At 38.0% G+C, this 18,106-nt stretch overlaps 1 protein-coding gene across 4 annotated transcripts in view; it reads left to right on the forward strand.

The window, feature by feature from the left end:
* GRIK1 (glutamate ionotropic receptor kainate type subunit 1) overlaps positions 1–18,106 on the forward strand; it is a 132,101-nt gene that overhangs the window by 82,682 nt on the left and 31,313 nt on the right. For 2 of the 4 annotated variants that reach the window (XM_053456788.1, XM_053456787.1), the window contains exons 7-10: positions 1,405–1,548; positions 5,158–5,265; positions 10,969–11,013; positions 17,573–17,686. In XM_053456788.1, the coding sequence (XP_053312763.1) occupies positions 1,405–1,548; positions 5,158–5,265; positions 10,969–11,013; positions 17,573–17,686 (411 nt within the window). The remainder of the gene's footprint in view (positions 1–1,404; positions 1,549–5,157; positions 5,266–10,968; positions 11,014–17,572; positions 17,687–18,106) is intronic. The other 2 variants (XM_053456790.1, XM_053456789.1) reach the window with 1 other exon arrangement.

The following is an 18,106-nucleotide window of genomic DNA, read 5'->3' on the forward strand; positions in this document are numbered from 1 at the left end:
ATGTTGTGTTGGCTGGCCATGCTCTGTAGGACAGGAGAGCGGTCAGAACATAACCTTCTATGGGGTGGGGGATCCAAGGGAAAGAAGGGAGCAAGATAACTGTATTATTAATTTCTGAAATTCAATGTTGCAGAATGAGCCTCATATACTCCTTTATCAATTTACTTGATAAGCCAGTTAAACCCTTAATCAAGTCATTTATCTGCCATGCAAATACGTTAATGCACTCAGTAGGACATCATGTTTGGTCACGGGTAAATGTTTTTGCCAAGCTCTACCTGGGATCAGTTGGTCTTTTTTTCCCTGGTCCAGCCTCATATCTCGGTAATTAACCACAAGACCTTATACAACACAGTTTCGGAATTACCCTTATTCCATCCGGGAATAGGTACTCACTCCATTCTCATTTAATAAAATTAAGCACTTGCATACATTAGCATTCAAAAGGGTACATTGGCATTCATGCAAGATGGACTCCAATATATTTTTTATAATATATATATATATATGCATTAAATAACAGAAAGGTCCCTTGAACCAATTCTCTGCTGCGCTGGTGTACTCATCTGAAAATCTGAATTCAATTATTCATTCAATATTTTAACTAATGCAAAAAAAAAAAAATCTCGTAGATCCAGATTTACCAAGAGTGTCTGTTTTTACCCTTAAGGACCCGTAATATAAGTCCGATGTCTCCCGCAGCCATGAATGTCCAAGTTAATCCCGTTTCCAATTTGCTTTTATCTTCGGCTATATTTATTTCTTCTTTAACTTCTCTTTAACCCTCAGTCTATTGATTAAGAATTGCTGATAAATTCAGATTGCATTCAACTGCCAGCAAACGCTGACTTCTGGAATCATAATGACTTCAGAGAGTAGGAGAGAAAGAAAGTCAAGCCAATTAGTTTTCAGTAGAGGCTGGGATGGATAAACACAAACTTAGCGTTTTTCTTTGTTATCTCCTTTATGGCTTTTATATTTAGATATATATATATACATATATATATATATCTATATATTAAATATGTCTACATGGCAGGCTTGAGATATAGGTCTATTTATCAAGCATTCAAAACGTGTGTATTTATAGTCATCTGGAACCCAGAATCTATGTAAGAATGTAAAAAAAAAAAAAAAAAAAAAAAAGAACATTATAGAAAACACTGTATTTTTGCTATTTACCAGCCAACATTTGCCGGTACTCCCAATAATAATAATAATTTATAATAATAATAATAAAAATAATTTATAATAATAGTAATAATAATTTAATAAGTGCTTCGTTAGAACTGTAAATTGTGAAACATTACAGATCCGCTAATCAGCTGGGGATTGTTTGCTGTGAACGGCACGGACGGTTTATGAGTATTCTAATAAAATGCAGTCTATATGTATTTTTAACAGACGGATGCGGCTCTGATGTACGACGCGGTTTACATGGTGGCGGTTGCCACCCAGCGAGCTGCGCAGATGACTGTAAGCTCTCTCCAGTGTCACCGACACAAACCCTGGAGATTTGGACCTCGATTCATGAACCTCATCAAAGAGGTAAAGGATATGTTTCCCCCGTTTCCCCCGTTTCCTTCCTGCCAACAATACCATTCCGTACCTTTCCCTCCTGCATTGTATTTCACGCTGAATCATTAACTTTAACTGCAGGTATAAAGATTTAGATCTTATTTAGAAATTAGGTCAGACATTTAGATTTTTTTTTCTTCAGTCATGTTTTTAAAATATCAGTTTTTCAGGTTTTATGCCCAGTTTTCTTCCAAAAAAATATTTCTTGACATTATTGAAGGCTGTCAGCTCAAACTTTTTGACAGTGGTTTGTGGCGTCTTTAACGAAAAGGCTTTTTATTGGGCCAACAAATAAAAGGATAATCTTAAGAAGAGACCTGTGAAGCCCCAAAAGCTTAGGTGACCCAACATCTTCAAAAAAAAGCACCACCTTCGACTACAGCATTTTCTCTCGGACCAATACAGCTGTAACCGTTTTCGAAGTGGAACCAATAAAATGTTCTTGCAAAATATCCTGCGTCGCATTAGAATCTAATAATAATAATAATATATAAATATATAATTTTTCATAAAAATGAAAAAAAAAAGAATTTGGAAGCCTACAATATCCCTTTAGGAAGGAGAACACTCTATGCTGCCGCTGCGTGATCGTGTTACTGACAACTGAGCAGAAACAAAACATCAAGGTCACTTTAACTGTTGTCGGGAGAGAACATATTACCGCTGGTATATCATTTAGAACTTTTTAAATGTGTCTTCATTCATTTTTAGGACTTTGGGACTAGGAAGTTAGTTTCTAATTGCTTTGTAGATAATTAATTTTATTATATTGTTTTGCTCCGTAAAATACCATTAATAGGCTTATACTATTTATCCTGGGAGACTGGTGTTCTAATTCCTAATAAGAGCAACATGAAAACGCTTGCATGCATTGTTAATCATTTTGCTTGCCTTGTGGGGTGAGAGTTCAGACAGCAGCATTAAGGACATTATATTCTATGAGCACCATCGGGTATGTGTAGGGTTGAAATAAATCTATTAAATAATAAGAAATGTAGACTTAGTCTGGTATCAGCATTAAACTACTAAATATTTGATGTAAAATATTTCCAAAATACGTCCAAAACTCATTGACATTTAGCTGTGTCTTCTCCATTGCTCATTACACAATAATTAAACACTATGACCCATGTTAATGTGGCTCTAAGCCTTTAACCAGTGGACATCTGTAAATATTACACAGGCATGCAATAAACTCATAAAAAAGACCTTTATCAATGAGAACTTCTGGGCTCTTAATTGAAACCATGACCAAGACCATGATCCTTGGCCATCTTTGAAGTGTTTATAAACACACCCCAAACATTTCACTTGTTAGAATTGGGGTATAGTCAGAGTTGGGACCAAGGCAGGACCATCTACCTACCTGACCACCTCCTGAGGTATCAGAGCAGGACACTGGAATGTGGAGTCATATCGCGATGCTCTGCTTCAGTACATTGCAAGGTAGCCACATGGAACCTGTGATTGAGGTCGGTGTTCCACAGACCTTGATCAATTACACAGCCTGGTGCGATGGTCAAGATCTTCCTAACTGGCCATGATCCCCGCTGCCCAACAAATGTGAGACAGCAGGACAGTGTCCAAAAACTGCCACGCCTAGAACTGTGACTTGTGTGTTATTTCTATTATTTTTATAATGAACATAGAAACAGTATCAGAAGACAGATCGCAATCATTCACCCCAACCAGTCTGCTTGTTTCTCCTGTAAAGACGCAAACCTTAATTGGGCTTTGGTTCTTGTCTTAGATTCAGGATAGCCAAATCCATGTAGGTTTAAATCCCCTGTCAAGCAACATTCATCACATGCTTGACAGGTAGAATATTTCTAGAAAGTCCCCGTTAGGACCCAGGTCAGAGAACAATGAAAGACTGTGTAATAAAGACTTATCTGCTACGTATCAGTATTGTCCACTAAGAAAAAAAAAAAATTATAAAACTCTACAGATGTTCTCTAATTGTATTTAAATAACAAGAAAAGCATTTGTGTTTTCATACATAAAATGTCCATTGAGGTTTAATGTAACTTGGTCCCAGGAGGTGAATATATATATATATATATATAGATATAGATAGATATATACCGTATATATATATATATATATATATATATATATATATATATATATATATATATATATATATATATTATGTATAAACACATCACAAACTGGACTTTGTTTAGAACATATGTTTTTAAATAAGAATTAAACGCATCTCAAGTGCTGTAGGAAAATTCGGTCCATGGCTCAAAATCCTGGATCCCATGTTTCCTGCCTCTGAATTTATAAATGTCTCTTGGAATAAAATCTGTAACTTGAATTTTTTTATGTTATCGTATTTTCTAGTATGGTTTCCTAATTCCTTTATATTGTTTGTAACCTTACTAATTTCCATTTGTAAAGACTGGCTCTCTCAAATTGCTTTTTTTTTTTTCATTTGTCTCATTCATCACTTGAATTTGACAATAAAAAAATATGTTTGTTTGCGGAGGATGAGTAGCAATGACAGACCTGACCAAAGTAATTTTAATTCGAATATGCTACAGCGTAATTAGAAAAGCTTTAATTGAATTCCCATCGTTATGAGAATTACCATCAATAAAAGCTCGGATGTAATTATTCAAACTTTGGCATAATTGCTGAGGCAGTCATCTTTCATAGCGGAGACATATGTGATACCAACCATAAATCTGGCCAGTGATTATAAAATACAGTAGTTTTGGCTGTAAAAAAATATGAAAGCACTAAAATCCCATCTTCTTTTTTTATTGCAAGACTCCTATTTTTTTCCTGTGTGTTTTTTTTTCAAACCAAACTTTTTCTGGCTTGAACTGTGTTAAAAATATTTTTTTTCAACAATTGATTTATCAGCAATGGATGAGGAGACTTCCTGAAAAGTTTCTATTCATTAAAATGTCATCCGCTTGGCACAGATGTTTAAGTAGCCATGTTCCCATCCAAGATACGATCTTAGTTGAGTTGGACTTTAACTCTTTAGTATTTATCAAGCATTCAAAACGTGAATGTGTGTATTTATGGTCATCTGGAACCCAGAATCTATGTAAAAATGTAAAAAAAGAACTTCATAGATAACACTATATTTTTGCCATTTACCAGCAGACTTTTTAACTCTGTAGTTAAACTCAATGGGAAATCCAAGAACCTCGGTTACTGAGCTTACCTCTATGGGGAGCCAAGAAGCCTGGTTATTATTATTGTGCTTTTGTTCTTTGAGAAGCCGTGGATCGGTCACAGATCGACGTGCATTTCAGTGGAGATACAAGACGCCGCTCGTGAATGGAAGTCTTGCGCATGCAATCAAACACCCGAGAGATGAACAGAGGGAGGAAAGGAAAGATGGCGCCCCCAGTACACTACAGGGTTTTAGAACAGTTTCTTATAGCGTTCTCGATACACATCACACAGAATGCCACCATGTACAGTGTACGGGTTTAAAAGTCTGAGCCCAGATTGCCAGCAGTTTGCGCACGTAGCTGGCATTGTGTTGAGTTAACGTTTGCCTTTTCATATTTATTTATTTGCCTTTATATATTTATCTCTTCCTCTTATCCCTAGGCACGATGGGATGGTTTGACCGGTCGCATCACATTCAATCGAACGGATGGTCTCAGGAGAGATTTTGATTTGGATATTATCAGCCTCAAGGAGGATGGAATGGAAAAGGTATTTAATTTCTGTCTTTTATGCATTATATGGCAAATCCTTATGCTATTTTGCTTTGAAAGATACAGCATGCGATATAAAATATATAATGTAAAGCTTGTGGTATATTAATATAAAAATTGTCAATATACAAAACTAACAATAACTGGAGTGCGCGGACGTACTGGTACAGAAGGAGAAAAGGCCCCTGCTTTTATTAACATACAACCCATTCAGAGTGACTGTCGCTATGAATGGCCTTCTCCTTCACACTGAATTTTTATGTAATGTATTCCAGAAGAATGATGATGTCACACACAAATCCATATCTCCCAACAGTCCGAGTTTTCATTGGGCAGTCCCAATATTCAGGCACTTTCCCGCCGTCTTTAGTAGCCGGCCCACGCTTTGGCGGGCAGTAGGGATCATGGGCCTGTTGGGGAGATCTCCTTACAACACTCTGGAAAATTCTGCAAGGTAGTTTTTCAGGTAAGGTCCAAGGCTGGCCCAGAATATTTGCACGGGAAGTGATGGCTTCACCATCAGAAAAAAATGCCTGGATCATTTCATGTGAATATATAAACTATCCTGAGAAAACAAAATGAAATGTAAAATAGTTTAAACTGTTTCTGACTTTCTAGAATTACATTAATTGTCCAAATCAATTTGTGGCCAGCGATGCATTCACATTCTGTGATGCCCTAGGCAGCACCCGATCTGCCCCTCCTCGTCGGAGTCTATACTGCCTTAAAAGGCACACTGTGGAGCGCCTGGATATGACATCATATCCCTGTGCACCGTGTCTTAAAGGTGCACAGGGAGCCTCCATAGTGTAAAGGGGTCAAAGGCCTCCCCTGTAAACGGCTCATTGGGCAGCGGGATAGTGGGAGGCCTCATCAGCCAAGAGACTGATCTGCCCCCTGGTTTGGGAGCAGGGGGACTGCCACCCCCTCTGGACCTGCCCCCTAGGCCTAGTCGGCCTGGCCCAGAATACGTCACTGGGTGTGGCAAGCGGAGGAGAAGGGCGGAACTGGAAGTGGGTGGGATTGGAGTCATGATCACCTTCCTGCCCACCAGCCACCTCGTGGTATTCAGCTCCAGAGGGTGGGAGCTGCGACGCGACAGCGCAGACGTCCATTGATTTTACAGCTTCCTGGGCTGATCAGGGGAAATTAGAGGATCCCCAACTGGCCCATGATCCCTACTGTCTGCAAAAGCAGGACAACTGGGGAGCGAACCAGGACCCTGGACAGGGCCTGAGAATCAGAACCAGGACTGTTGGGAGGTATACATTTCTACTCTAAAACTCTCTAATGTAAAATTGCGACTGATAACAAGGGAATACCTTAATTACTGCAATGATTATAAACACAGCAAGAATAATTCAAATTTTTATCATTATACCCAAAAATCCCCCCCATAAACATGTATAACTAATACCGAATCCAGTTGCTAACTCTGCTTTCATCAGAATCAATGACTGTCACAGCTAAAATCTGGAAGAGCAATGTTCCCAGAATTTGATAGTAAAATCCACCTTCTTTGGACATGATTAATGGGCGATGCCTTCAGGTTGACACCGAATCATTTTGAACTCTGTTGTAACAAAGTCCGTCTAACCGCTCCTCCCGGAATAAAAATAAAAGCACGCAATTAAAACTGCAGCTTTAACTCAATCACAGAGGTCAGTGCCTTGGAGAGATTAGTGTATGGAAAAGATATTTCTTTCCATCAGCTACTGCGAGTCTTACCTTATTATACATAATCATTCCAATGGATAAATATAAAGCCAGTCACATGTTATCACACCTAAGCTTTGGATTTTACACCAATGTTTTATCCATTCATTTGGTTAAAGCATTATACAGACTTTTATTCATCTCGCGGTTACATTGAAACCAGTACATGGTTACATTGTGGAAATACACAAATACATATAAAATGTTCCCAGTTCAAAATAAAACATATTTTCTATTTTGATTGATTTAAGGACTCTCTGCAAAAAGTCCAAATGCAGAAGAAAACAGAAATAGTATTAAAGATTCTCCTCAATTTTATAGAATACTCAGTGTGTCCAATCATTACTATCTAAGATGGCCCCAGACAGAAGTTATAGTAGGTAGATATGGCCATAAAAAATATATAATACTCAGCGCTTTGTTGGTCTATATGCCAGCTTCGCCAGCAGAAGATCTGGGAAATAGCCAGTGATGTGATGATAGGGATGACTGTGATCTCTGGAATTGGGTATTGGACCGGTTTGAGAACATATTATTTTAAGGATTGTGCAGCTATGCAGTGGGTGATATATAGGAATGGTTATGATGTATGTGAAAAGAAACTATGATGTAATGATATCTCTAAAATAGGTATCACGCAAGGTGAGATGGGAGAAGAGTTTCATGAGATTTTCAAAGACGCATCAAAATCATCTACATTCCTCTGGGTCTCTAATGGTATAACTTTGTTCCAAATCCAACCTAGTTTGGCTGGAGCCGGTGTGTGATATTTATCTAAAAGGGACAATGTTTGGTTTAGGGAATTGATCGGAAGTGATCTCACGTGCTGTTCTGATGTGATACAGTCATCCAAATATGTTACCCCGTTAGCTTTGTGCTGTGCTGGCGTAACCGTCGCCTCAGAAGTAAGTCATCTTTCCGGCAAAGCGCTGAGCTTTAGATCATTGCTGAGGTACGCCGGCTCCTGGTGTTTGAAGAACATAAAGAAACAGCTCACGATATAACTGAATGTGTTGAGTTGAGATGTTTCGCTTTCTCCATTCAAAGGATTCCTACGGAAACTTGCAAGCTTTTTGTAGTTGTATTTGTAGAATGTCAGATGTTTTCATTTAGGTTTCCGCTTATTTCCTATCTCGCGGTGTAGCTGACATTAATATCAGATCATTTAAAGCCATTCCTCTGTGTTATCCACTATCGCACCAGTAAGAGTCTCAGCCTTGCAAACTAGCAAATCAGGTTATCTCCAGAAGACTGTTATTCATTTTGTTCTTTATTTGTCCTAATAACATTTTTTTATATACGTATATAAATAAATCATGCTGGTTGGAGGTACTTAAAAGTAGATTTCATCAAAAATTACAAAAATATATATATTTTTATTTATTTTGTCCCCATGTACTATGCTTGATGTTACGCTCCTAATTCTCCATACCGTTTTTATAAAGGTTATTGAAATAAACTGAATTAAGATCACCGCTCCATGTTTGACTTTCAGAAGCGTGGTACATACAGTATGTATGCCATGTAGCCTATGGATCCGCATTTTCCAAGGGCATTGTTTTGTGCCTTTTGTCTCGGCGCATTTAGCCATCTATATGACTTACAGGACATTAATCTTTTTGTTTATCCTTCTCTGGATGTCAGCCGTACGGAAGATATTTGCAGGAACTGCAAAAAGTCTAATTTTCCTCTTGTTCTCTCGACAAATCCAGTCCTCTGTCCCGTGTGTGGATTAATCTGTTTCTCATACTTTCCCATTTCACGTTGGCTCAATGACAACACCAAAAATACATTAGACTAATGGCTTTAGCATCGACTTACAGCAAAGAACCGAAGAGCGCACCGGCATTCGGGGCTTACTACCGGCAGTGGACTACAAAGCCCATCATGTTTAACAGACTGCATGATCGCAGTTTATTGCAGATGAAGGACCTTTGCTTGTCTCTGCTCCGAATGTCATCATGATTAGCAGGCATAGTGCTTAGTAAGCAATGTTGGTTTATCTCCCATTGTTTTTGCCATGGTTGGGGGGGAGGGTGCAGAAGGGCAGGTCAGTGTGACTTAATAGAAGCCCCATCTACCCATGACTAGGCTTTAGTTAAGCTTTCTGCCTAAGGCCCTGCCTACAAAGTCTTGGAATGGTTGACAGTAACTAATGGGGCTCCCAGGGGCTCAAATCTGTTCCGTCTTTGGTTAGGGTATCCCAACACCTGGACCGTAGGTGGTTGACGCACTCTTTTAGTGTTTCAGCCACATCAAAATAAGTGCGAAGTGTACAAAATGAGGGAAAAAAGCACAATTCAGAGGAAGCAGAGAAATTGTATCGTTGTTCCTTAGTAATCATCATTTAGTAAAAGGAGGAGATGGAGGTATTTAACGTTAACACAATACAATTTTCGGTAGAAAGCACTGCAACTCTGTCGTTTATGTAAAGGTAAGACCTCGGTAGAATCTGAAGCAATCTCGTAAATACCCACACGTTTCGTTACAGAATTATACTTTAAAAACAGAACGACAATGCCGAGATTTACTGTTAAGGAAAGTATTTTGTTTTCTTGGCAGATTCCGTAGAACTGATTGCAGAATAAATGTTCTGGTATTCAGCATATGTATAAATTACAGCTGCAGTAGTATCGTTTCTGCTTCTTTTGGAAGCTTCCCAGAGTCCTTCTACTTCGTTTTATCTGTCAATTATTTTCAGAGCTGTGGGTTGAGACAAATGTTTGGCATAGGATGACTGCCAGCTCTGAGACTGATGTATGGGGCATCTACTGCCAGAAAATCCTCTTTAAGTAGAAGGGGATCAGGGCAGCATGCTTTTTTTTGTAGCTAATGGTACTGTTTGATGGGCCGACCACCTAGAAGGTAGCAAAGTAAGTAATATATTCTACAGAACTGACTCTCTAGATGTGCTCAAGATCCCAAGACCATGCGAGAAATGTCATAGCGTTAAGCACTTGAACATTTAGTGACCTCTTTGGGGTGTAGATCCCAGCAAGCTCTATGCTGTGTCCACAGAGGTCTAAGCTTGGCCAGAAAGTTCCACTCAAAAGAGCCTTCATCACTCTTTTATCTATTGCATTTCTCCTTAAACTTTTTCTCCCCATACAACTCAAGAACATTGAGTTAAATCCCATAAATACGGGGCGGCATTTCCTTGGAGGAGGTAAATCTAATGGCTGTTGCTCCATAACTACATCGTGATGCATGATACTGATTCCAGTGTCATTGGGATGTAGATGTAAGATAGGATATAATATTGCACCTTAAAAGTATATCAAACTAAAATCAGTATATGCTAGAAAATGAGGGCAAATGTCCCGTTATATTGCAACCCAGTTTCACCTGTATTTGACCAACCAAATTTATATTGGGATTTGTTTCTGTAGTGCCTACTGGTGTTTAGGGACAAACTTATTAAACGTATTAGAATACCTGGGACCTCTCCAGACTTCATCTGGAGACTCCAGAAGACCTTCAGTATCCCGTTTTCAGTACTTGCCCACTCGCTGCCCGTGACCTACCCACGTCCGGCTCACGTTACAACTAATCTCTACTCCTTTCATGTGTGGCCAGTCGTGTCCCCTCATCTCAGCCACGAGATGGAGACCTCTGGGGGGCAGCCCTGCGAGATTCCCCCGTATGCATATTAGAGCGAAGGGGCAAAAAAAGCAGATTGGCAATGAAAGGGGTTAAGTCCGACAATGTATAGCTGAGTCAAACTAAGTAATTATTGGGGAAATATTTGGTCTGCCCTTCATGTAATGATCAATATTTTAATCCTATTTGGAAAGAAATTGCATGCTTTTAAGAAGAAATGTTTTTTTGCCGTCTCTGGGTCGGTGTGTTTTCTGTTTTGTGATATTTTAAAAAAGGTTTAACCAAATAATCTTGTTTGTTTTTTTCCTGATAACGCAGTGAGTTTGCGTAGGTATCCTTGTGGTTTGCTATTATTTTTAACAACGTTTTTATTCATTTTCTCAAGGCTGCTGGGGAAACGTCTAATCATTTAAATAAAGTTTGGAAGAAGGTTTGTATACCCGTGTGATGTACAGAATCCTTTGGTCGTGTCGGTATATTTCTTTTCGTCCACGCTCTCTGTAATCGCAGTTTATAGACATTATATGCTTGGACGTGGAAAAAATGTATACACACCTACAGTGTTTATATAATGTATGCGGTTGTTCATACAATTAAAAATATATAAATATAGCCTAATCGGGAATTCAATTTATTAAGAAGGATAAATGTGTTAACCCCTTAAGGGTTAATACGTCACTCCATATTCTCCATTTCAAAATAAATATCCAGAATAGGATTATTTTATTTCTTGTTCATTGGATCATTTTATACACAACTGGCTTTGTTCTGGGGGAAAAAACACGAGGAACACCACAGAAGACTTATATTAACCTTTTAGAGATTTTTTTCCCCTAATTTCCTCTGTTTTAAATGATTTTATAATCCTCTTGTTGCCAGAGGGGCTAGCAACGAGGTATCCCAGTGATAAAAAACAAAACACATTGCAACATAAACTATTACTATAATATATATTGGGTGACATTAAATTTTTAAAAAAAAACATATACTTTTTTTTTATAAAAAAATAGGTAGAATAATCACCATTCCTAGTTTTTAACCCTTTTAATTTTTAAAAGCCCCATGTAAGTGACTGACTGCTTGTTTGAACATTGTAGATTAAATTAGCTCAGAGCCAGTTGAGAAAATTCTGCATGGAATATATCTATAAACTGCAATTATAAGACATGTAATAATCATCTTATGGAACCTTATGTTGTGTTTGTTTGGTCTGTTTCTATACACACTAATAGTATAATAATATATAATTATAATATAATATAATTATGTACACAATGGGGAAGATCCACTAAAATCCAGAAGTGATAATTGTCAGCAAATGCAATATGTTTTATGATAATTATGGGATGTGATATTTATCGTTGGGAGTAATACTGAAATTGGAATTATTATTAATTATTACTCAAGAGGCTGCGGAGATGAATCCTGATAGGTGGGCCTCCATGGCAGACGTCGGTCACAGGGGAGTGGGGGAAGTCCTTGACTCCAAGCACCCCCCCCTGTCTGCTCACGGACCCCCTCCTGCCTCTTATTCATAGAGGGATGGGGAAACTTAATAGTTTCCAGAAATCATGATATACCCGAGGGATAAGGTTGGCGGGAGGATTGCATGCAGCTACCATTGAGGCCCCAATCACAGGATGCCTATCGGTTCTAAAATCCCTGCTCCTCGTTGTTAAATTTGTCTTTCCTCAGAATGAATGGGGTGCTGCAGGGAAATCAAATCATGATGATTTACCGCGCTATCGAGTAGCCGGTTTAAATGCAGAAAAATCTGTCTACATATGTCTCTACATTATGACATTTGGAACCATAGCCTTTTTCTATGTAGCCTATAATTTCCCACCACAGGGATGGCCCAGGATCACCAATCCCTATTTCTCCTACTGAGCAGAGGCGCATTCTAGCCGAGACCAACTAGTCCTAGGGTGGTAGCTCTGGGGGTACCGCAGACCCTCTGCAACCAAACCTGGGGCAGGAGGCCCTATTCGGCAATCAGGCTCTTTGGACACCATTGCTAAATGGGCTAGTTACAAAGGAGACCTCTGATCTCCTTCATCTGGTCCATATACACTATGGAGGACTGTGCTGAGCCAGCGCATTCTTCATGGCATACTCTTCAGAGGAGCCTTGTGTCCTGAAGGGGTGGCGTGCCGGGATATGACATAATATCCTGTCGCTGATCAGTAAGTATGGCGACCACAATGGACACAGCTGGGGACGCTGCCCTGGGTCAGGCCTAAGGCTTTGCCGAAAATATGTTAATGCTGCTGTGGTTACTGTTAAAGAGTGACCTGAAAGTGTGTGTAAATATGTGTGTGTCAGTGCGTATGTTAGTTACCGGGCAGGGGCAAAGGGCCGACGAGACGACTTGGCTTTACCTGCCCCCAGGCTAGAAGGCGCCAGTCCTCCCCTGAAGAGCTGGAGTTTTGTATCTGAACTTATGCTTCCAAATTTATCGCTGAGATTGGAAGTGTTTTTTTTTACTTTTCTTTATTTAACCTGATAATCTCAGACTTTGTCAAAATGTATCATTCCATGTCTATTGTTGACCTGCTAGTATGACTCTTGATTTGTGATGGGTTTTTTTTAAATACTTTTGATGCCATAAACCGTGTTTCCGTGTAATATTACATGTTATATGTGTTTTGTTGTTAGTAGTTGTTCATTATGGCATCAAGTCGTCCTATTAAAACCTTATCTCGTGCGTTCACACTTATCCCACTTCTGTAAGAGAATATTTTATTAAATGTCTGTAACACGGTTATCTGCTTGCTCTCACAACAAACAAGCTAAAAGGTGGTGTAATTAATGTAATGTGTATTTATTTTTGTCCATCAGTCACATACCCCCGAAATATCTCTCCTAGAGAACCAAACCCCTCTGTCCCTGTTTCCTCCTTGATGTCCCTCTTTTCTAGGAGTTTAGAATGTTTTCTGGGTATGACGGTATCACAATGTTATTTATTTAATGTTACAATATATTTAATTGTGTAAAACAAAGTACATTATTTTTCTTCTAAATATCTTTCTCGGATACCTAATGGCTCTGTAACGATCGAGGTGCTTTAGTCCATAGTGATGAATTTCCTTAGAATAATGGCATGACGCATTTTCCTTTATATGCTAAATTGACCTTAAATGTATGGAATTTACCTTACAGATATACCTTATTTCAGCTAAATCGTTTATCTGTTTCTTGATACAGCTGGTAGATTATTCTGACTGCCCATTGAGTTACAAAATAGGTTTTTTTTCTCTTTTATGCAAAAAATTGGCCTGAGCTAAAAAGGGGATCTGGGTTTGCTTCATCTACATTAAAAAAGTTAGGGATATGTTGAGAAGGTTAAATGGACTAGCAATTTCTACTAAACATGACTAATATATATATATATATTATAAATCAATAATAACTACTCGGCCGGTCCCCATCTCGCCAACTCACTGGTTGGAAACAATTTTATTTTACTTGTCATGCTTCTTGTTGAATAAAGTATTAATAAATATAATGTGTGTGTAATATATATATATATATATATATATATATATATATACACAGAATATAAATGCCATCCAAAAATATCTTGTAGTAGTCATAAGATTAGACTACAATATGTATAATCTGTTGTTACAAGCTTTTTTTCTTTCAAATTCCACTATATTCAGCATCTTTGTTGGTAAGAGTGGTCTCGTCACCCCATACATACTCAGCACCAACCATAAAGCTTAAGCAGCTGCCTGTTGTGTGTAAATATCTATAAAAAAGTTTAGAAGGTATTTCTAATAAAAGTTCTGCACAGGTAGCGCCTTCTTTATTATTGTCAAGAACCAGGTTTTCCGGCTAATGTTTTAACCCCCTGACTTCTGTCTCTTAATCTATCCCAGCAGGGCTTGTTAGACCCCAGAAGCCCGATAGCCACGGCTCGTAAAAAGTTTACTGCTATTGCAAAACTTCTTGTACTGATTTCTAGAGATGAATCCTTCCCTATGGCCCCTAAAAACTGTCAGCTTCTGCCGTTAACCATATATAGTTTTCTGCTGCCCAGAATGTCACATGTATAAATATAATGGTGATATATATATATATATATATAATTTACATCCAAATTTACAATAATCTAATTGTATCATTTCTAAGCATTACAGAATTTATATTCTACAGCATTTCAACATAAATTTCAATATATATGACTGATAATGGTGTATTGCATCATATGTCCTTGTTTCCCATTGTTTATTTTGCGTTATGTCAAAAAGTATTCTTTATAATAAATATTTATAGTTTGTGCATAAAAATAATTAAGAGACCATAATCAAAACAAGAGGATCAGAGGCTTAGATGGAATGTAACGGTTCGTGTTAGTCTGTGAATTGTAGTGTTGCATTAACCCTTTGAATGTATTTATTGTAAGATGCGTTGCAAAAGTTGTTGGGGCTTTAAGTAAAAGAAAATAATGTTAATAATTTTTTTTTGCTGAGATGGTGGGATATAAGTGGAACAGCCTCCCTGGGGAAGTGGTAGAGGGTAATACACTGAGGGAATTTAAATATGCATTAGATAGGCGTATGGCTTCTGAACCTAAGACAGAACCAAGGACTGATTAAGGTTTAAGTCTTTACATCAGGGAAATGCAAGCAGACCAGATGGGCCGAATGGTTCTTATCTGCTGTCAGCTTCTATGTCCCGTCCTGTTAAGAAGCGGACGTTCTTCCTTTTACTTTTTTTTTTTTTTGCAATTTGACTTCTTCACCTCCATTCCAGTCGTAACAGCCAGCTTGTTCGTTGGCATTTTGGTTAGAAGACTATTGCCCTGGAGGCTTAATCAGAAAATCACAATTGCAATTCAACCGAGAAATAACTATTTTTTTTTTCTCACAGGAGTAAACAAACTCTATCACCGCAATGATCTGAGTAGCCGCAAAATATTTATTTAAAAAATAAATAAATAAATATATATTCGGAACAATTCAAAATGGAAGGGATTTTATCAAATCAATTAAAGCAACGCCATTTCACAGATCGGTGTATATAATTGTGACTTTTTTTTAATTGGGTTTTGTTAGATTTTTCTGTTATCACGAGCTCAAAGATTCTTTTATTTTTTTTTATTTTTTTTTTTACTCCATGCTGTTAAACGGATTCCGAAATTCACACATAACGCGTACGTAAGGTATCTTCACCATAAATTTGTTTTGCTGTTACACTGAGGCCGAAATGAGCAAAAAAAAAAAAAAATAAGATAATTTCCTGTGATTACGAAAAGGAATGAAAAACTGCCTCGGCTGGCGGAATAAAATCCTCAGGGTCAGGACAATTTACACATCACTTATAAAAGTTCATAACTGGTTCTAGCTGCAGGCAGTAAAACTGCATTATTCCAGTTCACTTATCATGGCTTGACAAGGTCATCTCTCATGGGGCAGTTGAAGAAGAAGAGTGGATGTCTTTTGCCAACCACATGGGTACTGCATAAAGACAGCGCTGTATTTTTACAGTAGAAGTTAAGATTATATAGAGCGTTGGCAGAACCATAAAGAACCTGATGGATCGGGGGCTTCAACAACTAGAAATATAAAAAAAACCCCAAAACACTCAGTTTTTGTAATATAAATGTGATCACCACCAATATACAAAGAATTCAGACCTCTAGGTTGTAATCTTTCCTTGCTGACACTTAACTAGTTAATCAGAATGAACGTCTGTATTGCGCAATGGAATCTCTGTATATAAGGCTAGAGGAAACTTAATCTCAGAGACATATTTGCCGCTGCCCTATGCTGATGCGGGGCTACACCCCCAGTTACCCCCTCAGTGGCCGCCATCCTCACGACGGAACACCCGGATATGATGTCATATCCCACCGCTCAGTGTCTTAAGGGGCATGGATGCAGTCCATGGAGGTCTGTGCCGGCATGGGACGCCAGATCAAGCCCTTCTAGTGCTAAATGGGATCTAAATAGACCATAGGCACATGTGGAGGCCATCATACCAAGGAACTTCCTAATTGGACTAACCCTGGGACTGTTTAAATATCAATTAACAAATTAACCCTCTAATAGCACACCTTGGAGATTCTGTTCTTTCTTTTTACTTCACTGAGAAGATGGTAGATAGGTGGGACAGCCCTCCAGCAAAAGTGGTAGAGCTTAATGCAGTTTTTTGTGTATTTTTTTTCTGGGAAAGTTAGCAACTTTAGTAAATGTAGGGTTACAAGTAACATATATAATTTAAAACATGTCCACAAAAAGTAATTTGTATAAAAGGTTGGCATGATGAGGTCGGTGTCAGTGTGCGCCATTCAAATAAGGAATGTGTAAGTAGATACGAAAAATCTTTTTTTGTTGTTTCTTCACAACATTGTTAGAAAATCAGTAGATTTTGAGGATATGAGTGATTGGATCTTTCAGAAGCCAAACTTTGAGACATATTGAATCACACTACATATGCATACAATCTTCTGTGAAATCTATTTCCATGCAAAGTTGGGGTCATTAGGTCATAGAGTGAGGAGGTGATGGTCTTTAGGTGATAACGTTTAATTCAAATTAAAGTTCCTCATATCTTTTAACATTTTTTTTGTTTCTCTTCATATCTGGAAACATGCATCTTGTGTTTTGAAAATCCCAACAGTGGTGGGGAAAAAAATAAACTGTTGACTATTTTGATGAACTGTGAAAAATGAGGTCTATCTCAGAAGACACGTCTTGTTTTTTGAAAATGTCAACAATGGTGAAAAAAAATACTTTGGCTTTTGTCAGAATTCTTACAAACAGAGTTCTGTTATGTAATCTTGCGGGAGTTTTATTTCTGGTACAGAAGGCATCATCCTTAACTTTTCTTGCCGCCGTTTGTCTTATAGCTCCTAGGGATATGTATTTTGTGAATCACACCTTCATCGTTATCGTTAATGTCCACTGTTCCGGATTTTCCAAATTTATTCTGTTTTGAAGCCAACAAAGATCCTAACGTAAGTGTTTTGTATTGTGTAGATTGGAGTCTGGAATTCAAACATAGGTCTTAATATGACAGACGGTTCTAAAGACAAGTCAACCAACATAACGGATTCACTGGCCAACAGAACTCTAATAGTTACAACCATTCTGGTAAGTAAGAACCGGCCAATGTATCAGTGAACAACTATCTTCCATTAAAATAACGGTTAGGATTGGTGAAAGTGAAGAGAACATATATTATTTGATTAGGGAAAGCAATATTGATTAATGGTCTCATTGTTGTTATATAAAGTCCGCTCTGGCACTGAAGGCTATTACATATTTATGGACGGCTGAATAGTTACCGTTCATGCTGCACTTACTTATTTACTTATGGTATCTGCGGAATGGAGAACGCTGTTCAAAATAATAAAAATGTAATCGATGGACCCTCAATTTACATTGAGTATTCTTATCGTGATATTTCAGCAGTAGATCAATCAAGCACTTCGGCACCACGAGCTAATGGAGGATCAATGAGTATTATCCATAATGTGAGATAGATTCCCATCCCTAGCTGGAAATCTCCAT

This window comes from Spea bombifrons, chromosome 2, assembly GCF_027358695.1.
Source record: "Spea bombifrons isolate aSpeBom1 chromosome 2, aSpeBom1.2.pri, whole genome shotgun sequence".
NCBI classification, from domain to species: Eukaryota; Metazoa; Chordata; class Amphibia; order Anura; family Pelobatidae; genus Spea; species Spea bombifrons.